This window comes from Phycodurus eques, chromosome 14, assembly GCF_024500275.1.
Source record: "Phycodurus eques isolate BA_2022a chromosome 14, UOR_Pequ_1.1, whole genome shotgun sequence".
Taxonomy (NCBI): Eukaryota; Metazoa; Chordata; class Actinopteri; order Syngnathiformes; family Syngnathidae; genus Phycodurus; species Phycodurus eques.
In genome coordinates, this window is record NC_084538.1 from 6,611,501 (window position 1) to 6,627,090 (window position 15,590).

At 40.9% G+C, this 15,590-nt stretch overlaps 1 protein-coding gene and 1 long non-coding RNA gene across 2 annotated transcripts in view; both read right to left on the reverse strand.

Moving 5' to 3' along the window:
- Positions 1-6,091: 6,091 nt before the first annotated feature.
- LOC133412889 (uncharacterized) lies at positions 6,092-9,275 on the reverse strand. Its single transcript, XR_009769807.1, has 2 exons — positions 9,100-9,275; positions 6,092-6,600 (listed from the first exon to the last, which is right to left on the reverse strand). It is a non-coding gene; the product is annotated as an uncharacterized LOC133412889 (long non-coding RNA).
- Positions 9,276-11,589: 2,314 nt separating this feature from the next.
- aqr (aquarius intron-binding spliceosomal factor) overlaps positions 11,590-15,590 on the reverse strand; it is a 58,269-nt gene continuing 54,268 nt past the window's right edge. The window contains exons 34-36 of the mRNA XM_061696015.1: positions 14,771-14,945; positions 12,854-12,964; positions 11,590-11,967 (exon numbers count right to left, since the gene is read on the reverse strand). Coding sequence (XP_061551999.1) covers positions 11,695-11,967; positions 12,854-12,964; positions 14,771-14,945 — 559 coding nt within the window. The 3' untranslated portion in view covers positions 11,590-11,694. The remainder of the gene's footprint in view (positions 11,968-12,853; positions 12,965-14,770; positions 14,946-15,590) is intronic.

Consider the following 15,590-nt stretch of genomic DNA (forward strand, 5'->3'; position numbering starts at 1 on the left):
AGCATCAACCAGGGGAGTGTCGGAGTGTCAGGTCAGGCCATTTTATAACCTGAGATGGGGGGGGGGGGGGTTGTGCTTCCTCCGTATTTAGTAGCCAGCCGCGCCACTGACAACTGGGCTCCATGAACGGCATGACAGGGACAGGGATGTCCGTCTGTGCCATGTATGGATGGCGGGGGTGGTAGTGCTGAGGACAGACGGACAAAGACAAGCGTCTTCTTTTGATCTTGACTCAGGCCCATGAATCAGCGCTGAAGACCCGCCTTCTGTGATGTCAACAGTGTGACACGTTATGAGTTCACCATGTAACAGTGTTCATCTTTTGCCTTCATTGGAAGGAAGGCAAAAAATGAACATGCTTACATTGTTTACCATTTTTTTCCTTCCCTTTCGGTGGATATGAACCGATATGGATTTTTTTTTTCGGCCGATGCCGATTATGATATTTGGCAGAGTAAAATTCCGATAACTGATTAATCGTCCGATTAATTTAAAAATATATCATGACTAAAACAACTAGTAGTTGCTGCATTAATGCTTACAACAGTAAATATATGAATTACAGGCAGAATGTTTGACTGTTTTGCAGTACTTTGTCCTTTAGTATTTGTTTAACTTTACAACAGAGGGAAAATCGGTCCATTTTTTTCCCAATTTTTATTTTTGAATGTTATTATCTTTGTGTTATTGTAATGTGTTAATGTTTAAATAATAATAAAAAAGACAATCAGCCTAAAAAATCGGCGAGTTTATGCCAATTTGAAAAGGGCTAATCCCGGCTGACTAAACCAATCGGGCCGTAGTCTTTTTATTATTATGATTGACATTTATGAATTTCAAAAATAATTTTACATTTTACATATTGAGAACTGTTGAAGTTACTAACAATTTACAATTTTGCATACGTAAATCAAATAATCTGTCAGTGCTTCGAAATGATGTCAAAATATAAGCAAAATATATCCAAAATATAGTTCTGAAATTTTCGGCACAGGATGTCAGTCAAGTTTTTATTTTTTTATTTTTTTACTTTTCATAAGTCATACATTGTATGTGAATTAAACGTACCAATTTTACATCGTTCCAGATGTTACCTCTTTTGAAGTTATGGCCTAAAATACTTTATATTATACATGTAATATACATTTATGTTTTGATGTAATGAATTAAATATACCATATTTAGATCATCAAAAAAATAAAATACAATTGTGATGGACGGTATATGAAAAAGTTGTACCAAATCTTTCTAAAACGTAAAAGACATTTGGCTGAATCTAATGTTTTTGGGACAGCACTTTAATTATTGTTGTTATTTAAATAATATTAATATTATATAAGTGATTTTTCCCAAACCAAATGGTGAAATATTGTTTTAGTGCCCAAACTCCCAACAGTTCACTCAATATAATGCTTAACTAGTACAATTCCCTACACATGTTGCATCTCTTTGTAACGACTAGCGATGTCCTTAGCCACTTAATCGCTATTTTACGGCTTTTGTTGTGTTTATTTTTGGGGTTGCAAGGATCAAGTTTGACTGTCTGGACGCACAGTAGCGCAACCTACGTTAAGTGTAGCGAGTGTCAAACAGCTGGCGTCTGCAGCTGTCACCCCTTTCAAGGCCTCCAGGCACAAAGAGGGGCACGAAGACCCCCCCACACCCCGGAATGAAAAATGAAACGTACATCAATAAAACCATACATGCTCAATGAGCTACAGCAGTGTTGGGAAAACCTCAAGGGCCACATTTGACTTATATATATATATTTGTTTATCATGTAACGTTTTTAGTGAGATAAATCAATAATAAGTAAATACATTTTAATTAATCAATTTTAAGGAAAGAAAATAATGGAACCACTATTTATAATCATGTAAATGCTCCGTAGGTCGGATTATTGAACAGAGATTATTTTATTTAAATTTTGTATTTTTAATTTTTTTTTTGCCAACTCCTGAGCTACAGTACATTGGGCTATCCAGCTATAGATCAAGTTAGCATCGAAATCCCTACGTTTTAATAAGTATAATGAGCTTCTTGATGAAAACGTGACGAGTCCTCTTGGGAAATGTGGTTTGTGTTGTCTTACTTGCACGGCATGGATGAGCGATATAAGAAATGTCAATAGTTCATGGCACATTCCAGTAAAATCCATCCATCTATATTTACCTTTCCGCATGTACTTCCGGGTGGCGATAGCTCCGATTGCACCACGAGTAAACAGAACAAACCCTTCCATGCCATTTGCGATTGGAAAACAAAACCGGGTAAATGGCTTGAACGATGATTTCAGCCTTCTTTTCAATGTGAGAAATGTCAGTGGGAAAAAAAAAAGAAGATGTTCCCTGAGAGAAATTGCTTCCGAGGTCTTCATTTACATTTCAACAGGAAGGTTGATTAAGAAATAGACGTGGTGGAAATTCAGACAGCTAACTTGATCATTGAGTGACTTTTCTGTTGCTCGGATGAATTGCCCATTTCGTCATTTGGGGGCTTAAAGTAAAAGTAAACCCATTCATGGGTTTCAAAGATTTTAGATAATAATGTTTATGGTCAACACAAAAGTGTACATTTGAGAAAATTCTCCTGTTTCTTCAGCTAGACGAATTACTTTCGAACATATGAATCATCGCAACGCTTTTATTATAATTGATAAGAACATGAATCAGTATTTAAATTAGTGTACCATTTCGACCACGTCTTTCGGATGAAAAGTGTCCACTCTTCATTTTATTCTTACTGCATCATCCTCAGCTGACACTGACAGCAGTGCTACTGCTACCGGCAGTCGGTTAACGCTGTGGTCGGTTGTGCGCATTCGGTGTCACTGTGAAAAATGTTGTAACGTGCTAGTTTTGGTACAAAAAAACGTTTTCCTCTCTCCTTCTCATCTTCTCTACTCCACTGGATAATTCAGGTTCATTTCTGTGTTCATTCGAGTTTATTTTCCTGAATCAAGTCTACATAGTCTACAGTTAGAAGATGGAATAGTCCATTGCATGAGAAGGGTGGGGGCAGTTGAAACGATCATAATAGATGAAGCATTTTTCTAATGCGTTTTAAACCCGTGAATTTAGACTAAACAATAATCCAAGAACTCTTTCTGAATGAATTTGGTGGCCCTGCAAATCTCAGGGCTGTAGGCAAGTGCCTGTGTTTTCCGAATGGACCCCCCCCCCCAAAAAAAAGTTGTGTGCTGATGCTGACAATGTCTATTCTTTGCGTCGTCAGCACAGCGAGCGCCGGGAGGAGGATGTGTCTTGTTGTGACATGTGCCATATTCTGCTTTTATTTGCCGCCCGGGTAAAGACGGAGGCACTCGGGGTGACATTGCCGCTCGGCGCTAAACGGGCGGCGACGTTGCGGAAAAAAGGACCACTGGCGGAGGAGCCGCGGATGTTTCCCGCCGCCGCGACGTGGGCTAGCAGGACGGGATAAAAAGGGCACACAGCGAGCCGTGAATCATACGTTGTTGTCAGCTGACCCCCAGCAATGACCTCTTTGCTTTGATGGCCTCTTATGTAATGAATAGAAGCTTGCAGCAAACAACACAATGCATTTTCCCCCTGTTGGAAATAACAGAAAGGAGAAAAAAAAACTGTCATTATTTTCATATGGTTTGATCAATAAGGATGAAGACGGAAAAAAATCTAATTTAGCATTTTTAAAAAAAAATGTCGAATGCCGCCTTGGTGTCACACGTGAAGTCCTATTTTCTAAAAGTTGTTGATGATTTCATATTTTAGGCGTTCATAGTAAAGGCAATTCCGATTGAGAGAGCAAATGGTGGTGGCCCACCAAAATAGACGTCTCGCATAACGGGTAAATACATTCAAACTATGGCTATTCTTAAAATATGACAGTTTTCCATATGAAATGATGTACGACTGATCCTCGTTCAGTTTCAGTTCAGAATTTATGCCTTGTGTGTTTGCCTTCAGGCGTATCCTGCTCCTGTTTTTTATTATTATTATTTATTTTTTTTATCTTCTGGCACACGTCGTCTGTCCTTGGGATGTTTGGAATCTGCAAAAAAAAAACAGACAGTTTGATGTCAAAACATTCTTTTAACTACTTTGTTGTCCTTGTGTTTTTAAGGAGTGGGGTGTTTACCTTCATGTGTCAAAAGGGAACGTAAGTAACTTCTTCTGCCATTTTTCTATTACAAATTGCCGCATGTAGAAATGTGAAAATTTGGCGAAACGTGATTTGGGCTGACGTTTTAAGCAACAACCTAACTTAATAATGAGCATTTAACAAGAGTCCTCTTCCTTAATAGTACGTTTACAATATCTCACAGATACGGGAGGGAAAATGGCTAATTTGGACATTTTCACTTATGGGGTGTACTCACTTTTGTTGCCAATGGTTTAGACATGAATGGATTTTGAGTTATTTTGCTGGAACAGAAAATTTACAATGAAATACTAGCTGTACACTGACGACTATAGCAAAATGTCGTTTCTTCGGTGTTGTCCCATGAAAAGGTATAATTAAGAAAATATTTACCACAAAAGTGAGGGATGTACTCAAGTTTAGGGACAGGAAGATAATGCTAAAGACACGAACACGGCGTCGCCTCTTTAACCGAGCTACCACGTTTTTTTATTTTTATTTTTGTGTTTTTATTCTTCAACTACCGTATAAGAGAAAATTAATAGTCACGAAAAAATGAAATGAAATCCAAATGAAATAAAAAAAATAAATAAACCATCCGAAAACTAAAATGAAGTTTAAATTCAATAAAATTAAAAAGAAATATAATAAAAGTAAAGTGACTTGAAGTCAGGAGAGAAACTCTAAAGGAGAAACGAAGGAGAAAGTTTGGTACTTTTGTTTTTCTCCTTGTGGCGTTCAATAAATCAGTCAGGCATAAATCCCCAGTGTCAATATGAGCTTTCAAATCTTCGCTATTTCTATGAATAGAAACCCTTCCTTCAAAATGAATAAAGAACAGTGGAAATGTTTGCCAGACTTTTTGGAACTTAAAACATCTCAAGGTTTCTCTGACTTTGTGTTTGTTTGTTGTCTCCCATTGATTAAAGCGTTAACTTGTACAAGATGGTCATCGAAAAGATTTAACAGCTTCTTGAATGTGTGTGTTTGTGCGGTAAGTTTCTCCAGAAAGCTTTTCTACACGTAATAAATTGATTTTAGGAAAGTCAGGCGTGGCGTCTCTTCACGTTGTTCTGCTTAAAAATGGCAGTACTGCACATTCTAAGCGGAAATCAGATTAATATACAGTAGCACATAACAAGCAATTCCATGTTTATCATTTTATTAAAAAAAATTCCATGCTGTTTGCCTTTTTTGTTCCTCCAAAACTGTCAGAAAAAAGTGAAATTACATGAAGAAAACAAAAAAAAAATCCAATTAAAATGTTAAAAACTGTATATTACATGACTAAAGGCAATAAATTCCCCCCTCCCCCCCGAAGTTTACTTGAATACATTTGTATTTTTAAATGTAAAAGTAAGAGATTAAATCAATATTTGATTTTTTTCAAGTAGGTTTTTGAAGTCACAATTTAACATTAAAAAAATGGAATTACATTATTCATGAAGAAAATGTGCATTGAGAAAGTAAAACTTTATTTAAAAAAAAAAAAGTCAGAATATACCTATATCGTTTTCACAAAATGTGACAAGTCACGAGTCATAGTAAAAAAAATAAAACATTTACAAAATAAAATAAGGCTGTAATTTCTTTAGAAAATATTTGAATGTTTCTAGAATAATCATATTTTAGAGTTCTATTTATTTTAATTGTTTTGTCATATTTTAAAAAGACAACTAATGTGAGAAAAATAAAAAAAAGGTAAAGTTTATCAAGAAAAAGTAATGTCATTTTATTATTTAAGGAGGAAAACAATATTGCTATTTTTTACCCGCCTACTCTGACAAAAAGATATTCTAATAATTGAAAAAACAAAACCCTATGTAACTAAATTCACAAGGGAAATGTTAGAATAATAATACAAACATAAATGCATAAAGTAAGAAGGATAGGTGTATGTCAACTTGAAGACTTTTCCCACTTCCTTCTGTGAACAAACATGACGAAGAAACATTCAGTCAGCAGGCGCAGGCACGAGTTCAAAGCAGCTTTAATCGCATTACAAGTTTGCATTTACAAGTCAGAGCGTCGCCATTGTTCAATTCTTATCTCCTCTGCGCAGCGTCATCGTCAATTACACGCTGCGATGCTCGATTCAAGCCGAGTGAATGACAAACTCGTGCTAGCTTACATGCTAAGGCAAGTCATTGTATTGACCTTTTTTTTTTTTTTTTTTTTTTTGGTCACTGCAATCTTGTCGGGGAGGCCGTAAAAGGAAAAGGGGGAAGGAAAAAAAAAAAAAAAAAAAAAAAAAGGTCAACACAGCGGCTTGCAGTGCCTCATGTTGAGGGCGCAAGTGCGGCCCAGGTTGGCGCCCTCCAGCAGCAGGTCGGAAAGTCGGTCCAGGCCCAGGCAGGTGGTGAGGGGGCTGATGAGGCCGTAGAGACCCCCCAGGGTGATCCCGATGGGCCAACCGAAGAACAGCAGCAGCGCCAGCCAGACGATGCACCAAAAACACGAGCCGCAGTTTGCCATCCTGCTCTGGAACAAACACAATATTATTAGCGTCGAAAAAAGTTTGCGTGGCGACTCCTCAACATGATCACGAAACTTGCTCGACTTGTTGGCAAGAAAAGCTTCCACATTTATAGTCCTCCATATGTCAAGGATACATGGGGCTCTTTGGAGCAAATTCCTTAGCAGGAGTTCGTCCAAAATGGCTGACTTTTGTTTCATTCAATTTCGGGCGTGGGTCCTTGAGACTTTTTCATGGGTCCTGTTATGATAGACATCTCCACCTAATTTTGTGTCCACCGGTGTAACTGCTTTGAGGGAGTCATTTTGTTCCAACTTTGGAAACCTGTAATTAGCTTCTTCACGCTAAAGCATCGCTTCCTGTCTGCAGCTGATAATGACTTTGCCCAACATGTAGCACTCCTTGCGTTGATTATTTATTCTGTTTAACTCTGATCCCATGAAGGCAATATTAATCAGAGTACTGCGTTTTGACTAGGACAGGCTCATACAATGCATTCCCGCTTTAGACGTTTTTTTTTTGGTTTAGTTCAGCTTTTAACGGCGGTCGAACAGCAGATAAGATGACATCACATTTCAATACTGATAAAACAGACTATTGGTCGAAGACTGCTAGTTCTCCCCAAACTAATTATCCATGCAAAGTCATTCCGCATTGTTGTTGTAATTTTATAACCGAGATAAAACTGTGAAAAATGTGGTCAAAAGCAACTGCCCTCAAGATTTCAAAACAAGCAAGCATTTCAACAGTTCTGATTGTAGAAGTGATAAATGTTTTATCCCCAGTAATGAAGTTCTTTTTTTTTTTTTTTTTAACTGAAATCTCAGAATTTTGCTCAAATTAAGTCCTGTTAAAAATACATACATATTATCAGTAGAATAAAATCATTCATGACACAAAGTAGTAAAGTACATTTGTTTTTGTACTATGTAAAAATTTGAACGAAGAAAATATTAGGGTAGGATTGTACCTAACCCTGACCCCAACATAACCCTAACGTTAACCGTACCCAAAACCGAACCGCTGACATAAATTCCCGAACAGCCTCAAAAACAAGACTGTAAATCACAGACTCTGAAATTGTGCAAGTTCTATACGTTTGCATTGAATCTTTAAGAGTTTTTTTGTTTCAACCCACTTTGACCAAAACACTTAACACCTCACCCTACCATAAACATACCCAAACCGTTATCCAAACCTGACTCTAGCCATAGCGCTGACTCACTAACCCTAACCTGACATAAACTGCTACAAAAACACTGACCCCAGCTGCATCCCTTCTAACTCAAACCGAATCATTGCCCTACCTTAACCTCACAACCCCTTACCCTAACCTAATCCTTAAACGTGACCCTAATCCCAGCCTTACCTGTGAAATTTTCTATTTATACTCAAACCCAACCCTAATCCGAAGCCTTCTGGACCAAATCTCCCCAAAATCTTCACCCTATCCCGAGCCGACCCAACTCCGACCGTAACCACCTTGGCCAAACCATGGCCGTACCGTAATCTAAAAAAAAAAAATAAAAAAAAAAAAACCCTTACCCTGACCTAACCATGACCCTAACCCATCCCAAAAACCTGACCACAACCCTACATTCACACAAACCCTGACATTTTCTGCTGATTTAATTTGACATCGGACGACACACATAATACGTTGCAACTAGCCACCGTTTCAGCCTCCATTGCCGAAAGGCAAAATGCTGGTTGTGACGTCATTAAAAACAGCTGAGGTTTTTCTTAAACGGGCAGTTACCCCATCATGACAGGGTGGACAGCATTTCCGGGGACACGTGCAAAATGTTCAATATGATTATGCAAACAGAATATAGAGAATCAAAATGACTGGTTTTATTAAATAACTTGTTACTGACAAGAAAACCATGTCATATTTCTTTAAAAAAAACAATTCTTTTTTATCATTTAACCACTTAGTACACACCATGTAGTTAGCCAAAATCACATACACGCAATAAAAAAATAATAATAATCCTATGAAGTGAAGGAAACATTTGTTAACAAAATATTACGAATAGTCATTTTCTGTTAAATATATATATATATATATATATATATATATATAACAAATATTTTACTCACGGATCACTTGCATCGGGTACTTTATACAACCCTGCATAACCAAACGGAACCCGACCCAAACAGTAACTGAAACATTAAGCTAAGCTAAACCTAACCCCTGACCCGAACCCATCCTCAACCTTGACCCTAACCGTGACATTTTCAGCATCTTTGACTTCTTTAAGCAACTTCTCTTTTTCTGATTGCAAGTTCGTGTCCAACGTGTGGTATAAACAACACACACAAATGGTCCCTGCGTGCGCTTCGCAAGCCGATCAGTTGAACCTCAACGCTTCCTGCGGCACGCTTTCAACATGCCGTTAGTCTCCGCTCTACAACACAAGCGTCGTTAGGAAGCCAGCGCTTTGCAAAAAAGTGGCAATGACCCCGATGAGTCGCGGGACAAGAAAAGGCATGTTCACCTTCAGACGAAGCAGCAGCAGATACTACTTCTCCTTCTGGTCGTCGGTTCCCTCGAGGCTCACGTCCCACCGCCTTGAATGAAGTAATTGAGGCCACCGTCGAAGTGCTCAGTTGGTGCCAGGAGGAAGAAGACCCAAGTCGCAGTGAGAGGCCAGGAGGGTGATGTTGCACAATGCTCTTGTTCATGTGACTGCACAACACAACGGTTGCAGTCATGGGGTTGACCTTCCCCCCCCCCCCGTAAAACAAACAAAAAAATAATAATAATACAAATAAACATTTTGAAAATCATGAAGGGAGAGGCTTTGTGATGGACATTTCAGTAGGCGCAGTCATATTTAAAAATTGAATCTCAAAGTATTGCTGGAATGAAGTTGCAGTTTTATAGCTAAAGTAATAGGAGAGAAAACAAGTTGTCATGCAGTTTGTTGAAAACGGTCAAACAAAAACATTTAAAACTAAAAGAATTTGCTGGGTAAATATTTGTAGCTTAAAGATGGACTGTAAAAGTCGAAATATTGCTACTCTATAGAGTTATTTTACAAAAAGTGAAAGAAATGTATTTTTTTTTACCATTTTGAAACACTAACCCTGTTTTGAAACCCTACTTTGAAACCTTAATCTTGTTTCAAAACCCTATTTTGAAACCTGTTTTGAAACCCTAACCCTGGTTTGAAACCCAAATTTGAAACCCTAACCCTGTTTTGAAACCCTACTTTGAAACCTTAACCCTGTTTTCAAAACCTAGTTTGAAACCGTAACACTGTTTTGAAACCATAATTTGAAACCCTAACCCTGTTTTAAAACCCTAATCTAGTTTCAAACCCCTAAATTGAAACCCTAACCCTGTTTTGAAACCCTACTTTTAAACCCTAACCCTGTTTGGAAACCCTAATCTTGTTTAAAAACCCTACTTTGAAACACTAATCACGTTTCATAAACCTACTTTGAAGCCCTAAGCTTAGTTTGAAACCCTACTTTAAAGACCTAATCTTGTTTTAAAACCCTACTTAGAAACCCTAACCCTGTTCTGAAAACCTACTTCAAAGCCCTAATCTTGTTTCAAAAGCCGCATGAGGATAAGCTTTTTTTGTTTACATAAAAGAAAGAAAATAATAATAAGCATCGACTATAATTATTATGCTCTATCATTATATCAGTGGCATAAAAAAAATGCAATCAGGATAGGCCTCAACACACAACATATTGAGAGAGCAAAAGCAATGGATAACAAAAATATTTGTAAAAAAATAAAAACAATTGGAATAAAAAGCTCAAAGCGGGATCGCGAAGCAAGAACCGTGATATAGCGGAGGATTTCTGTATCTGTATTCCGTGATGACAACGATAATGGCTTCCAGACGTGCATCCTGGGACTCCATCCATCCATCCATTTTCTACCGCTTATCCGGGTCGGGTCGCGGGCGCAGTACCTTTAGCAGGGACGCCCAGACTTCCCTCTCCCCAGGCACTTCATCCAGCTCTTCCGGAGGGATCCCGAGGCGTTCCCAGGCCAGCCGAAGGACGTAGTCTCTCCAGCGTGTCCTGGGTCGTCCCCGGGGTCTCCTCCCGGTGGGACGTGCCCGGAACACCTCACCAGGGAGGCGTCCGGGAGGCATCCGAATCAGATGCCCCAGCCACCTCATCTGCCTCCTCTCAATGCGGAGGAGCAGCGGCTCTACTCTGAGATCCTCCCGGATGACCGAGCTTCTCACCCTATCGCTAAGGGAGAGCCCGGACACCCTGCGGAGGAAACTCATTTCGGCCGCTTGTTTCCGGGATCTCGTTCTTTCGGTCACGACCCACAGCTCGTGACCATAGGTGAGGGTAGGAACGAAGATCGACCGGTAAATTGAGAGCTTCGCCTTTCGGCTTAGCTCCTTCTTTACCACAACGGACCGATACAAAGTCCGCATCACTGCAGACGCCGCACCGATCTGCCTGTCGAGCTCCCGTACCATTCTTCCCTCACTCGTGAACAAGACCCCAAGATACTTGAACTCCTCCACTTGGGGCAGGATCTCATCCCCGACCCGGAGAGGGCATGCCACCCTTTTCCGACTGAGGACCATGGTCTCAGATTTGGAGGTGCTGATTCTCATCCCAGCCGCTTCACACTCGGCTGCGAACTGCTCCAGTGAGAGTTGGAGCTCACGGCTCGATGAAGCCAACAGAACTACATCATCAGCAAAAAGCAGAGATGCAATACTGAGGCCACCAAACCGGACCCCGTCTACGCCTTGGCTGCGCCTAGAAATTCTGTCCATAAAAGTTATGAACAGAATCGGCGACAAAGGGCAGCCTTGGCGGAGTCCAACCCTCACCGGGAACGAGTCCGACCTACTGCCGGATATGCGGACCAAACTCTGACTCCGGTCGTACAGGGACCGAACAGCCCTGGGACTCACATAGTCTAAAATGATCTATGGAGCTGTACCTATTAATACGGAAAATGAAGAAATAGAGAACATTTATTGTTTATATTGCTTTTTATTAAAAATGACTAAAAAAAGGGGCATGACTTCATGTTCAATCATGTTCGTAAATAATGATCCACTTGCTCCTCTCAAACAGTCCCAACTGAGTTGGCGGTTTTATTGCGCTTGCTCGTCGCCTCCGTTCTGGCCGGCCTCATTTTCGTCGTGGTTGTCGGCGTCCCGTCCGGGGTGCTCGGGCATCTCGGCCGCTTCCTGCTTGGCGTCTTCCTCAGACTTTTGCTGGCCGGCGTCACCCGCCGCCTCCTCGCCGCCCTCTCGGCTGTCCGTCTCCATGGGGGTTTGCTCCGGGGTCTCCTCCTCCTTCGCGCCGGCTGCCGAGCTCTCGGCTGGCTCGACCTGCGGCGGAGGCTTGGCGAGTTGTTGCTGCTGCTGTAGAAGGAGAGCGACACAGGTGACAGTTAGCACAGCGGAGACTAGCTCACATGTTAGATACCTGTGTGATTCTGTAGTAAATTACAAATTCATACATACAAGAATTTCATAGGAACATTTTTATAAAGATGTACTGTAAAGGTCTAAATATTGCTAGACTGTAGTTGTATTTTACAAAAAGTAAAAAAATAAAAAATACATAAATAGTAGTAGTAATTCAATAGTATTAATATAATACAAGAATGAGGTTGGAACCCCCCCCCCCAGAATACATACTAATATGATGAATAATATTACGAGAATAAAGTTGCACTCTAAAAAGTCTGACATATTGCCAGAATAATACTTTTTTTTCCCTTTAAGTTCTATAACGAGCCAAGCTGTAATTTGACAGAAAAAAAATCATATTAGAAAAGTAACACATCAGTGTTTTTTGGGGTTTTTTTGCAACACACATTCCAAAAGAAGAAGTGGCCTCACAAAGGGCTTTTTATGTGAAAAATCACCTCTAAAGTCATGCAAAATAAAAATCCACAATGCGTGATTCCACACAAGACCTCAGTGCAGCGAGCATACAAAGAGTTTCTGTGATTTTTCGTTGCCTTTTTTTGTGACACGAATTCCAAGAGGGAAAGCAACCTCAACAAAGGGAGTGAAAATTTCCCAGAAAACCAAATAAGGTTTCGCCATTTGAGTTCGACGACACCTCGGTTCAGTGAGCAAGTATCATCATTTTTATGATACTTTTTCCAAAAGGAGCAGCCTCAAACAGAGGGGTGCTTATGTTGAGTAGAGTCGGATTTTTTTTAACACATTCAAGCACCCAAACAAAGTGTGATGCTGACTAAAAGGCTAATTTATAAGTGGTGGTTGTTGTTGTTACCTGTTTGTACTTGTGCGAGGTCTGCATCATGTGCATGTACATGTTGTACACCAGGTTGGCCATCTCAGGCATGTTTTGGACCACCTGGTCTGGCCTGTCCGAGGCATCTCTCTAAAAAAAAAAAAAAAAAAAAAAATCCCGTCAAAAATCCAACAGAAACACAGTGGGGGAAAAAATGCCTCTATTTGAGGGAGGCGTTTATTTGTCATGGTTAGCATTAGCGCTTTAGATGGGCTCAGCAGTTAATGTCTGCGTGTCAGCAATAGCATCTATGAACTGAAATAATGACAGCTACCTGACGGGGAAAAGGGAGCTGTCTATTTAAGGGAGAAGTCCGCCCACCCCCCCACCCCCCCATTAGCAAGGAGGTTCCAATCGGCATGACAGTCACCTCTTGAATGACTGTGTGGGCAATGGTGTCGATGAACTTGTTTTAGAATTTCTAAAAATTCTGTTAGAGAAAAAAAAGGAAGACGTCTATGTGAGGGAGGCGTTTATTTGTTTTGGTTAGCAATGGATTTTAAATGGGCTCAGAGGTTAACTATTTAATGACCATGTGTGAACAATAGCGTCTGAACTAAACTCAGAGTTACCGTTGTTTTTTTTTCCCCCTAATGCGGGAAAAAGGGAGATGTCTATTTTTTTTTTCAAAATAGTTGACGGCACAACTGAAACACGGCTTTTCTTAGGACAGCGATTGCATGTGTGTGTCTGCACGAAGACTTGAATTGTTTACTATGACAGCTCGGTGCAGTGTGCCAGACAACATGGGACTTCGACTCTGCATCTCTGTGTGTGGGTGGGTGCGTGGTGGGAAAGCTTTACTGAGCGCTTAAGCTGGGGCCGCATGTGTGTGCCTAAAAGAGCGGTCGCCCCCGGGGGAAGCGAGCCAACACTCTCCAGTCACACGAAGTGTCAGAGACGCCGGGCGAGCGGGCCAGACGACCAGCGCGATGGGCTTTGGGGAGATTGTGGGGGTTAATTATAGCCGGGGTCTGTACTTTCCCGAGTGTGCAAAGTGTCGTTAACAGAGCAGGGGGGCCTGGAGTAAGACTTGAGAGCACAAGGGAAAGATAACGTTTAGTATTTAGAGGAGAGTCCAGTCTATTCATGTATTTTATCGACCTACTCACCCATCAACCTACCTAACCACCCATCCGCCATTTATACATTGCAAAAGCCGTTATTTACTGACGCCACACCTGTACAACTCTAAACGAGAAAAGGCAGTAAGAATATTGTGCGTATTGTTACTCTTCTATCCGGTCTTATTTTATGACGTTAAATTGTTGAACATTTAAAATGTTAATTTATAGAGGTTCATATTTACATACATGTTGACTGAAGGGACATTGCTTTTTTTTCCCCAAGAGGAAGCACGTTTTTGAATCATCTACAAAGAAAAGGGTCCTATCATTATTTTATTTTACGGTCATATCGCCTGGCCCTGAGTTATTAGGGATGCCACTTGTGTTCTCGGCAGGACACGCCCTGCTGCAATGTGATGGGCTGCTGCATCTCGGTAGTACATGCCCTACTGCTTCCAGAAGGGAAATTAAGTATGTGACTTCAGTGTGGTGGCGTTATTATGAATTCCTAACCCTAATCCTAAAACTAAACCATGCTAACGCCAACCCTATCCCTAAGCATAATAAACATGATATACCTTATATTTTGTACTCATGTAATACATATTTAGAATGGTCATCTCGTTACATCTGCGTTTCCCGCGATGCACGAGCCAATCATATCGCGTCACACCTAGAACACAAGTGGGATTCCGATTTAACGCCCTAGCTCTACCCACCGACCCTGGCCATCCATCAACCCATCTGCGCGCACCCACCCGTCCATCCATCCTCCGACCAAAACCCACTGAGCCATCCACTCAAGTCCCCCACTCATCCATCCGCGTACCGGTTGCTCCTGGCTGTAGTACTCGTGCGGCCGGATATGCAGCTGCAGGGTGCGCTCTGTCAGCTGGGTGAAGGCGGGCGTCAGCTCAAAGCAGTTCTGGAACAGCGCCACCCGGGCGAAGATGTACAGGCCCAGGCGCGCTCGAGACATGGCCACCACCAGTCGCCTCACATCCCTGGGGAGAGCGTAGGATTATTAGCGAGTCATAAGAAGCCCATCCGTGCGAGTGTGAACTTTGTGCTTTCATGGAGAGCAATTGTTGCCATCACGCAGATGCCGCAACGTATCTAATCATCTAAATACGTGAAGCAGCAACGGCTGAGTGAATGTCGCGCTTCGGTGAGTTGTCTGAACGGGACGGGTGGCGTGACCACTTTTCCTCCGACCTTGAACTGAAAGAGGATTAGAGGCGAGAGTGAAGGAATTCATCAGGGGATCACAAGACACATGCAGTTGAGCCTGCACATCGTCGAGTGTCCAGTGGGAAAAACAGGAAACTTCATTTTGTGATTTATTTATTTATTTCATTTTTTTTTTTAAATACTGTTTTTTGCATATTGACAAAATTCAAAGCAAACTGCCGAATTGACTTCTCTCTCTATGAAAATGGACTAAGATATAAAACAAGAAATAAACGTCAATATTTGATATGCTTCCATCACGAAGCGTTAGTCAGAGCTATTACCGCATTTTCTATAAGTCGCTACTTTTTATCCGCGGTCTGAACCCTGGGGCCTATGCAACGATGCGGCTGAAATATAGATAATATATAAATGCTTAAAACATGACCGTTTCCCATAATGCACTAGGGTTTGGGCAC